Here is an 11,691-nt window from a genome sequence, read left to right as displayed (position 1 = left end):
TCGCGCTTCACTTGACCTGAGTAGCTCTGATCCCTCTATGCCAGTTTGGTTAGTATTCCTAGGATCTGCTCAGTTATCCTTTGTCATCTGATCAACAGGACTTCTGTTTTATCAGGATTTACCTTTAACCAGCTAGCTTGCATCCATTCTAAGCATCTGTTGAAAAGAGATGTTGGATCTTTAGTTCCTGGTGTAAAGGTAGAGCTCCGTGTCATCTGCATAGCAGTGGTACCTTGATCCATGTTGTCTGATGATGTCCCCCAGTGGCAGCATGTATATGGCAAATAGAATGGATCCTCGTGGTACTCCACACGTTACACCCTCGGTGACCTGTTTGCGAGGAAGGATTTAAACCATGTTAGAGTTGTGCCTCCCAGCCCGCAAAGGTCTTGCAGTCGCTCAATAAGAATCTTATGATCAATGTGTCAAATGCTGCTGACAGGGCTAGAAGAATTAGGATTGAATGATCACCCTTGTCTCTTGCCATCAGGAGGCCATTCAGCACACTGACCAGGGCAGTTTTAGTGCTTTGATGTTTTCAGAAGCCTGATTGGAAAGAATCAGATATTATTACTTGACAGATGGGCCTCTGGTTGCATTAACAATCATTTTTCAATGTTTTTCCCATACATGGGAAAGCCTGAAAGCTTTGAGGCTTTTATGGTGGCCTGGGTGGGCTGAATATTCTTTATTGGACACCCAGTTATATGCTTCTGTTATCTGCTAAATGCTAACATCTGCTAATAGGACTTGCCATGAGTGCCACCCTCTCTGTTGGCTGCAGTTGGTATGAAGCAGCCAGTACCTGTGTGTGTGTGTGTGTGTGTGTGTATATATACGTGTGTGTATGTATATGTAATTACACCTACAGCATGTATACTTGATGACGCTGCCATATATTTAAGAGATCACCTTTGCCACAGAGGAGCAGGGCATCCCTTAGTTATATATTGTGGATCGCTGTAGGCGGTGGTTGACTGTTTGCGTCCCTGATGTGACTGCGTGTAAAAGATCTTATTTGATTGACATGATACCTTTTCACGTTAACCGATAATAATGCTTGCCGTATGAGCTCATACTCGTGATGAGTAGTGATGTCACTGTGTGGAGACATTGTTTTCTATGTATACTGGTTTGTGGGTGCTTTGCAGCTAGTACTTTTTCCCAGCAATGAAAGATTGACTTCCTGTTCGAGTATTGCCAGGAGGCGCCTGGAATTATCGTGGTCCAGTTCTTACAGGCTTCCTGCTTCTGTTTGGATTTTGAATGATTAAGATGTATTTTAAGAGTACGGGCTGAGAGCTTGGATTTCCTCCTTAACCTGCACACCCAGTCTATGTTCTGTTCCGCTGTGAATAATTTAGGAGATGGAAGTGTACTCTTCTCAAAATGTTACACTACTAGTATCTGCAATCATCATAGGCGAAAAATGTCAGTAGTTACCCTTCATTCAGAAATTTGGCAAAATTGTCATCACTTTTATCGTGAGTAACCATAAGTCCTATAATTTGTTGCTGAAAGTGGAGTTGGCTGTGTGTGTGTCTATAGATTGCAATCATTTGGCAGGAAGAGTCCTTTTGGAGGACACTCACTCTCGCTTACACTCACTCTCTCACTTCACCTTTAATGTGGACTATTCAATTGCATAAATTGCTCATTCTTTAACATCACAAGAACCTGCCATTGTAACAGCGGTATGTAGTGCTGGAGGGATATTAAACGGTCACTTTAAGGGCAAAGGTATTCTGCAGATTTTAAAGGATTGTGGGGGGGAAAAAAAAAAAAAATCTTTCTTGCTCTACCAAGCCATAGATTGTTTGGCAAATTGTACTATCTAGGGAAACCATCACTTACATCCCACAAAAACCACATCTCTGCAACTAAGTGCAGCTTTTACTGATGCTTCAAGGTGATCACCCCCCCCCCCCCAAGATTGATAAAGGGTGTACACAGTCTAAAAATTCATTTAATTTACATAAGCATTCTTTCTTCTACGTTTTGTTTTGTGTTCATCTCCTTGAAGAGCCCACCATTGGTGTGTAAAAAGTGTTCCAGTGTTGTGAATGATATTGACTAAATAGCGAGGTCAATTACCGCATGGAATGGACTTTAAGTATTTCAGATGGCAATGCAAGTAAAGGAGGAACTATACACATGGCTCAATCGAAGTATTCATGTAGCGAGGTTATTTACGTGTCTAAGTGTAAACCGTGTCATGGCGAGCGCTCTGCAAGCATAATTTGAAGGCGATCTAGCACGTCAGGCAAGACTTGGATATTTTCCTTGCCTTCTCTAGGCAGAACTGCATGAAGATTGCCTTTATACCATGTTTCTCAAGTCTGGCACCTTCAGCAGCCAGCAGTCTTGATCATTAACCTGCTTTATTACAGTGTGCTCGCAATAAGCGTTATTGAATACATCCTTAGAGATTAGGTTGATTGATGGCATCGCTTGCTGTACCGTAACACACGTGCAGAACTCTACATGGTCTCTGTCCTTTCAGAAACCATTGTTTCCTTTTGTGTGACTAGGTGGACAAGGAGGTTTTTGTATCGCTTTGAACTCTTTTCTGTGCAAGTTACTGTACAGATGCCTTCTGGCGATTAAAAGATAAAATCATCTTGGGACGCATTCCTGGGCTCCCACAATGCAGCTCCAGAACTTCTGTGCTGAAAAGGCCATCTTTTATTTAGTGGACTTGTTCAGCGGGTATGAGGGCGTCTGTGATTTGCATTGGAACGCCATCGCGGCTAGAACTATGCATGGTAACAGACCCCGTTCTGTAAAGTCTCATGACAAGTATTGGCATCCATGTGCTTTTAAAATAAGCCTAACTCAACAACTGTATGATAGCCCCTTGCTTTCCATAGCGGGGGAACCTTTAAACCATATTCTTTACTTAAGAGTACTCTGGATGTACACTAACTTTGTCTCCCCTACTGCCTGCAGAGCCATCAATTAATAAGTTTGGTCAAAATGCACCTTTTTTTACCACTGTAACACAGCTGCACACTACCCAGGCTTATATCTTTGCATCCCAATCTCCAGTGTAGATATTTAATCACTTTCCTTTCAGGGTACAATTTTTATTACATTTTCTTTACACTTTTATTTGTTCACAAACTTTGAATGTTGTGTTTAGAAAAACCTCTACATTCTAATCACGCCGCGAAAGAGGATTTGTAATTCTGCATAATAGTTCATAAACAAATATGCCCTTTATTTAAGGAGTAATTTGTTTATTATGTTAAGTTCTAGTTATTTTAGCCCAATCTACTAAACAAACACCATGACTTAAAGAATAACTTCAGTGTAGTGTTTTAGCAGGGAAAGTCACCCAAAACTATCACGACTAACAATGGCAGCCTCCAGGTCCACAGAGGACTTCATTAGAATGAAATGAAACCTATTTTTCTGCGATGCTAAACTATATTTCGGTGTACAACACTGTTTAATTTTGAAAGTGTTTTTCCATGGGGCTTCCCCTTTAACCCCTTCATGACAAAGCCCATACATGTGCTGGCTCACAATGCATTGTCCTTAAGGCCCAACAGCTGTTGAAAAAGCATTAATAGCAGTTAGTTGAATGTAAACACTGTTAATGTTTGTGTATGACATCATAGAACAAGTCTTAGCATTAAACTTGTTTCACCATTGGCGGTCTAATATTAAATGCCTCTAAGGGCCCTTTTGGCTAAGAATTCCATGCATTCCGAGGTCTCGTCTGTCACCGATCCGATATTTTGCATTGTTTCCACAACTTGCTACAGCTGGAGTGTTCTTTTCCTGTGTTTGCCGCTAGAGCCGTTATACGCAGGAATGTGACACTTGTGTGATTTATTCAGCACTGGCAGAGAGGGTTTGTTCTTCAAGTGTTTGGGTTGTGCTTCTTGTCAGATGAGTTATTTAGTCTTCATCAGGAGTGTGTTTTTCAGCTTTGCTTAACCCATTCAGTCAAAGTATTTTGACCAGCCTATCAGGAAGGGTATCCGTAACATACATACATAATAATAAACATGTTTAATTACACGTTAACAGCAGGGCTTTGTGTATTTGCATCTATGATGTAAGCTTATGCAATAGGAGGTTGTTTTTGCATCTGTGAAACGATATGTTAGGTGATGCGTGTGAAAGCTACATGTTCATTAACTTCTGGTGGTTGCAGGTTTCTGTTTTATAATGGGGTTCACGTTATTGAACTCCCTGCCAGCACTATGCATCCCATCAATTTTGTTTTCTTCTTCTTTTGCATTCAGTCTTCGCTGGCTTCACTTTAACTACTTTTGTCACATTTTGTTTCAGCTTCCTGATAGACAGAACCGGCCTATCTTGGAAGTGCCACGATGACGGATTATGGCATAAAATGGGCTTGTGAGTATTGTACTTTTGAGAATTGGCCATCTGCTATCAAGTGCACCATGTGTCGTGCCCAAAGACCCAGTGCTGCCATAATTACAGAGGAACCATTCAAAAGCAGCACCCCTGATGTTAGTACCATGGAAAGAGGAGGTGGAAGTCCTTTAATTTGCCCCGATTCAAGCGCAAGACCACGTGTAAAGTCTTATAGCATGGAAAATAGCTCGAAGTGGTCTTGTCACATGTGCACATATCTGAACTGGCCACGAGCCATCCGATGCACTCAGTGTTTGTCCCAGCGTAGGACACGTAGTCCCACAGAGTCTCCTCAATCATCTGGATCTGGTATACGGTCCATTCCCAGCCCTGTTGACCCATGTGAAGAATATAATGACCGAAATAAACTGAATATTAGGGGTCAGCATTGGACGTGCTCTGTTTGCACTTACGAGAACTGTGCCAAAGCAAAGAAATGCGTGGTGTGCGACCACCCTACCCCCAACAACATGGACGCTATTGAGCTGGCTGATGCAGACGAAGCCTCCTCTATCATTAATGAGCAAGACCGTGCTCGATGGAGAGGTGGCTGCAGCAGTAGTAACAGCCAAAGACGTTCTCCGCCTATGTCAAAGAGAGATTCTGAGATGGAATTCCAGAGGATCGAGCTGGCTGGGGCAATGGGCAGCAAGGATGAGCTGGACCTCAAAAAGCTGAAGCAAATAAAGAACCGGATGAGGAAATCAGACTGGCTGTTTTTGAATGCATGTGTGGGTAAGCGATTCAGTTTATTTCTTTAGAAACCTAAAAATAACCTTTTTGTTCTTTGTTATTTGTTTTTTCTTGCTTTCTTAATCACAATATTTAGGTTGCAGGTTTTGCAGCTATCAGGATTTTCTCATTGTTTTTGCTGTTCTGCTTCGGGAGAACTTCGGGGATCTCCTTTAAAGAGCTATGGAGTGAGATTGTCCTCCACTTATGACAATGTGAGAGCTTAGGGTCACCTGACGTGCCAGGAGTACCGTATCTGGAGATCTGTACACGAAACCCAGTGCAAGAATATTTCCCCCCATTGGGGTTGACGGTTTGACATAGTAGGCTGTGAATGGGTTTAACCGGCGGTGGCGTTACACGTTTTTTTTTCATAGCGCTGCGTTTAGTTTTGTAAAACATTTCACTTTGTGTCTCCAGCTTGTGAATCATTGTGTTTAGGGATATGTCTGTAGTAGGCGTATGCTGATGGGGGAATCATCCCCTCAGTCTGGTTTCACTTTCTTCCCACTCATACACCTGTTCACGGCCTAGCAAAGAACGGTTTGTAGCCAGTGTTATGTCATCCCTAACGGAAAGCCTGCAAAGGGCACTGATATGCTTAGAACAATTATGCCTTTGGTTAAAAAAACAATGTGCGTTTGTCAAGTCTTAACGCATAACAAGAGGAAAGTGTGTGTTGTGCTGAATACAGTCTCTCTGGCTTCTATAAATAGCCTGATGACTCACTGACTTCTTCTGCGTATCCAGTGAAAAGAGCTTGCAGGCGCCACTTTGTTTATTTTTAGGTTAGTGTTTTTTGGGGGGGGGGGGGTTTGCCTCTAGTTAGAATGTTTTGTTTTTGCAGTAACCTCTTCTGATATAATTGAATTGTACCTGGCTGCCTCTTTTGAAAGCAGGGAGTATTCTTACCCCATCTTCATCTCGCACACACGTCCGGTAGCATTCCCATTCTCAGGGAATTCTGATGATCTGTATTTGTCCTCTGATTCACATATGCATCGTGTCTTACAGGGGTCGTGGAGGGTGATCTCTCGGCAGTGGAAGCGTTTAAGTCCTCTGGAGGAGATATTGCACGGCAGCTTTCTGCTGATGAAGTTCGTCTTCTGAACCGCCCGTCGGCCTTTGACGTGGGTTACACGCTCGTGCACCTGTCTATTCGCTTCCAGAGGCAGGACATGCTTGCTATACTTCTTACGGAGGTGAGACTTTGTACCGGTCACGTCTGCAGTAATCTGAAAATACTCATGCTGCCCATCACAAGTAACTGCGATTCCAAACTCTTGAAACATTTGTACCCCTTTTGGCCTGCAGCAGCATGACGGCACAAGTACCAGGGGAAAGACTTTGGTTTGATTAATTCTGTACACCCCAGAGCTGACGTCATAGGCTGTTCTGCTCCACAGGTTTGTTCAGGACAGTTCTGGCAACAAAACGTAAAAACATTAGGGGAAAAAAGCTTGCCCTTTTTGTGAAGCAAGCGCTAGACAGCTGTTTGGGTTTTCCAGAGGAACAGCTGATAAAGTAGGACTTTAAAACGCTGTAAACCCCGACTGGTAGTCTTGACCTTTGTTTTGGCCTCCCATCGAATGGTTTTATATGCGATCACACAGTCCTGGAATCGATGTATGGGATTTAGGGTTAAGCCAGTTAGAAGTCAGAGCAGTAGTCTGCGATATCCTATGTTGCTGTGTATAGCCCTCAGACGGTTGTATTTTTTTCTTTTGTGTCTCGTCAGGTGTCTCAGCATGCGGCTAAATGCATCCCAGCAATGGTGTGTCCGGAGCTTACTGAGCAAATTAGACGGGAGATTGCAGCTTCCATGCACCAGAGGAAGGGTGATTTTGCCTGTTATTTCCTGACTGACCTGGTAACGTTCACATTACCTGCAGGTATATGTTCATTGTGTGTTGATGGAATGTGTGCTTGGTTTAAGGTTGCTTAAGATTTTCTGTTTTTCAAGGAAGTCAACCTCATTGTATTTATTTTGTCTGTGAATCCCCTTCCCTTTGGCCATTTCGGTCCCCTGAAGCAGCATCTCTCATCGTAATTTTTGGCTGCACCTTTTCCATAGCATTCTGCATGTAAGCAATTGTTTGCCCTGCAAGCTAATGACAATCAATTCATTTCTGTGCAGATATTGAGGATTTGCCTCCTACAGTGCAGGAGAAGCTGTTCGATGAAGTTCTGGACAGGGACGTGCAGAAAGGTGATCACGCATTTACTAAGTTTCATTGGTTAGTCTTTGTAGTTGATTTGCTAAAAACACTAAAGGTACTTTTGCTCTACCTCAAATCTAGAGTTAGAGGAGGAATCTCCTATCATTAACTGGTCGCTGGAGCTAGGGACCCGTCTAGACAGCAGACTTTATGCACTTTGGAATCGCACTGCAGGTGACTGCCTGCTGGATTCGGTACTACAAGCAACATGGGGCATCTATGACAAAGACTCTGTGCTAAGAAAGGCTCTGCATGATAGCCTTCATGACTGCTCCCACTGGTGAGTGCAGTAGGAACCGCCTGCCCTGGCTTTTGGGCCTATACATTATGAACATGCACTTTATATTTTTTAAATGGAATATTTGGTCTCATAGTCTGAATGTTTGTATGCTAGGTTTTGAGTGGATGGATTGGAGACTGCATCAAGGATATCAATTTGAAAATCAAAAGCCTCTGTCCTTGTGGCTGCCCCTTCATCTGAATGTGTTGATGGATTCCATCTTTTGAATAGCAGGTTGTGGAGAGAAGACTTATTTTTCTTGCCTTTTCTTGTGTCCAGAAGTGGCAGCCCAAAAATTTCCTGCTGACTTTCTGCCATAGAAAATCAGGACTTGTTAAACAGTGCCAATGAATTACTAAGACATGACACATCAAGCTTCACTTACAGAAAAAAAAAATCTGTACTGTATTTAGCGCTGTAAAAAAAAAATGAATGGCTGTGACACACATTTACCACTAGATGGCAGCACAGATGGCGAAGAACAGGAGAAAAGGCGTGTATGGGCATGAACATGACATATACCCTAATGCCTGTACTGGAATTGTGATATCACCCTTCCGAATTGGCACCTGCAAGCAGTTATTTTTTAATAAAGCGCTTACATACTGTAAATGAGTGTTTTCAACTGTATGTACGTTTTTTTAATCTGATCACGATATAATTAACGCACACGTGACGGTAATAGCAATTACAGCCATATCCTACATTAACTTACACAATGGGGTCCAGACCATGTATGTAAAATGTACTTAAGTGAAAAACGGTAGTGCTTTACTTTATCAATGCATGTACTGCACTGGAATCATCGGGTAATTTCCATCGCAAAACGTGAAACAATCAAAAGATGTGCAGAAGACAAACAGGCGTACTGACGTCATGCTATGTGCTCTTTCTCCCAAAGAGAGTGTTGTAAGCGGGAATGGTTGTGGTGGTGTTTAAGTGAAGGTCCTGTAAAACGGGGTATGCGTGTGGTATTTTTATTTTTTATTTCGTTAAATATACTGCAATTATGTTTGTTTTCACATGTATGCCCTCACCCTTTTCTTCTCTCCCCCCCCCCCCCCCTGGGATTATAACAGGTTTTACAGCCGTTGGAAGGAGTGGGAGTCTTGGTATTCCCAGAGTTTTGGGTTACACTTCTCTCTACGAGAGGAACAGTGGCAGGAAGATTGGGCTTTCATTCTGTCATTGGCCAGCCAGGTAGGCATGAGGTGTCTTGTATTCTCTGCTGGCTAATTTGAACAAAAGTAATTTACACTAAACATGGCAGAGCCCACAGATTTGCATTTTTACTTCATCCTTTTAAGTGGAATAAAACCCACAACATTATTACCTTTTTATTTATTGGGTGCCAACAAATTTAAACGGCGCTGTACAATTTAAGTGGGGCAGGTAATGCATAGATAACAAATATATACGTATACATAAAGACTTTGAGCTTGACATCTAAGGGAGTAGTAGAAGTAGCGGGTAACAAACAGAATGAAGGGTGGAAAAAAAAAAAAAAAAGGTAGTAGCTATGTTGTAGCAGTAATTTTGTATTACTGAGCAATTTGGGTGATTGGCAGTGACATACCAGGAGCTATAGATTTATACTTGATGTACTATGTGTGTGAAAAAATTACTACCACAAACTTTGACAAATGCTGGTTGTAAAATTAGTCCATGGAAAGAGTAATTTGAAATACCCTAAGGTGTCCGGTTTTCAAAAATATTGATATATGATTTTGAGTTGGCTGGCTTCAAAGATCCTGGGGGCTGGATGACCAGATGTCAAAATTCCAAATTAGAAAAAATGCACACTTGCCAAATATGGCCTTATAACCCCCACACAACCCAACAAACCCATGCATAGATGGTATCGCGGTACTCGGAGATGTTGCTGAACAGATATCTGGGTGTTTGACAGCGACATATACTGGGAGCTGTAAATTCATACCTGACGTACAGTGTGTGGGGGGTGGGGGGAAACACAAGAAACTACTACCAGAAACTTTGACAAAGGCTGTTAGTAGAATTAGTGCATGGAAAGAGTTAAAATACTAGTGTTTGAAATACCCTGGAGTGTCTAGTTTTCAATGGTATCTTAAAAAAAAAATAAAAAAAAAAATATATATATGTTAGTCCTGAAAAAAATATAATTTTTCTGTTGGTACAGTAACTGAGAGCACCGCAGAAATGTGTAAACTGCCAGTGTAACAGAATGTACAAAAAATAAGGCAGCTATGTCCTTAAGAGGTTAAAACAAATACAAGCAGAGCGATCAGATTGCTGTTAGGAATTTTTTTATGCCATATGTTGCTAAATACTTGAATATTCTCCAGTTTTGCTCTATGTTTTAAAGGTAAAATACGTCTTTCCCACCTAAAGCTTTAAATCTACTCCTGCACACTTTATTTTTAGACAGTGCCCTTTCAAATACACGGTACAGGGCAGTTAGGGGACTTTAGGGTTGGTTCAATAGTTCAGTACTGCAGGTTGTTTTAACGAGCTAACAAAAGGCTTTAATGAATGTACATAGCCATTTTACAACGTATGTATTTATTTTGTAGCCAGGGGCAAGCTTGGAACAAACACACATTTTTGTCCTCGCGCACATTCTTAGAAGACCAATAATAGTATATGGAGTGAAATATTACAAGAGCTTCCGTGGGGAGACACTGGGCTACACTCGTTTTCAAGGTATATTTCATCTGTTGGTGTGTGTGTATAATATATTTTTATAACAATTTGAACATTGTAGTATGTTGTAGTCTCATGGCAGGTGTATTTTATGTATCAGGAAAAGGTTGTTGAAGCTTTTTTGTGCTTTTCTGAAAAGAAGCGTTGCCTACTGCGTGGTAATGAGTTTAGCAAAAGTAATTTTACACTAAAGTAGGCAAAAGATAGCACTTCAGATATTGTTGAGCTGCATCTTGTGGAAATGAGAAATGGAAACTAGCAGAAATGGTTGTTCTTAGAAATGTGTACTTGTATTACACTGTACTAAAAGTACGCAACAGTTAGCTCTGTTGTTAGATTCTGTTGGCCTACAACTGTTTTCAATCAAGCAACCATTGTCTGGTTAAAGTCTGAAAATTAAAGCACTTTGTAATTAAATGGTTCAAGAGATATCTGATGGCTTAACCGTTCTTTGAATTAAAGGCTATTTACATAATGAATATAGCATGCGCTTTATTTTCCGACAGACTTCTCCCCAATGTGTAATTTAGGTCTTTCTGGGTCCTGTTTTGAATGTTTGTGTTGGACACTTATGATTCTTCATCTTTCATAGGCGTGTACCTTCCTCTGCTGTGGGAGCAAAGTTTCTGCTGGAAAAGTCCCATAGCCTTGGGCTATACTAGGGGCCATTTCTCCGCTCTAGTAGCCATGGAGAATGATGGCTATGACAATCGTGGTGCTGGTGCAAACCTGAATACAGATGATGATGTTACAGTTACCTTTCTGCCACTGGTGGACAGCGAAAGGAAGCTTCTGCATATTCATTTTCTGTCTGCACAAGAGGTAAGACATTGAAGTCGCCTTTTTCTTAATAATGCTTTAATGGATCAGGATTTTAAGTAACAAGCCCCTCTTGCCCTGCCTCCCTTTGCTCTGCACATTGCAAGACCCAAATAATTAGTTGTCTACTCATAGTTACTACTGCAAAAACATTGTCTTCACCTGTGAGAAAAAATTTATTTGTGAGCCATTTACCTGACTCTCTTCCTTTCTTCCCTTGGGTGACTTTGTAGCTTGGCAATGAGGACCAGCAGGAGAAGCTCCTGCGTGAGTGGCTGGACTGTTGTGTGACAGACGGTGGTGTTTTGGTTGCCATGCAAAAGAGTTCCCGCCGTCGCAATCACCCACTGGTGACTCAGATGATGGAAAAGTGGTTGGATGGTTATCGCCAGATACGCCCGTGTACGGCATTATCAGATGGTGAAGAAGATGAAGAAGACGAGGATGAGTGAGAAATGGCTCATGCATAGTCTGAACAGGGTGTGCTGTGTCACAGCTGGCACCTGAGTGCAAGGAACCCTTCCTCGCCTGTGTGGGACCTACTGTGAGGAACGATGCTCCAGAGCA

The 11,691-nt window shown here is 41.9% G+C and overlaps 1 protein-coding gene across 1 annotated transcript; it reads left to right on the top strand.

The window, feature by feature from the left end:
• Positions 1-4,343: 4,343 nt before the first annotated feature.
• LOC149298958 (ubiquitin thioesterase zranb1) lies at positions 4,344-11,576 on the top strand. The gene is made up of 9 exons (XM_089486948.1): positions 4,344-5,127; positions 6,139-6,326; positions 6,863-7,016; positions 7,262-7,333; positions 7,425-7,623; positions 8,703-8,823; positions 10,176-10,305; positions 10,898-11,127; positions 11,358-11,576. Exons 1-9 carry the CDS (start codon positions 4,344-4,346, stop codon positions 11,574-11,576), a joined length of 2,097 nt encoding a protein of 698 aa, XP_089343074.1.
• The last annotated feature ends 115 nt before the right edge of the window (positions 11,577-11,691 follow it).

This window comes from Sceloporus occidentalis, unplaced genomic scaffold (assembly GCF_023333645.1).
Source record: "Sceloporus occidentalis isolate IW3139 unplaced genomic scaffold, rSceOcc1.0.p SCAF_30, whole genome shotgun sequence".
NCBI classification, from domain to species: Eukaryota; Metazoa; Chordata; class Lepidosauria; order Squamata; family Phrynosomatidae; genus Sceloporus; species Sceloporus occidentalis.
This window is presented reverse-complemented; position numbering and strand designations above follow the sequence as displayed.

Coding starts and splice junctions, on each gene's coding strand:
- LOC149298958 (XM_089486948.1), top strand. CDS start 4,344: ATGACGGATTATGGCATAAAATGGGCTTGTGAGTATTGTACTTTTGAG. Junction 7,624..8,702: donor CTTCATGACTGCTCCCACTG/GTGAGTGCAGTA, acceptor GGATTATAACAG/GTTTTACAGCCGTTGGAAGG. Junction 8,824..10,175: donor TTCTGTCATTGGCCAGCCAG/GTAGGCATGAGG, acceptor TTTATTTTGTAG/CCAGGGGCAAGCTTGGAACA.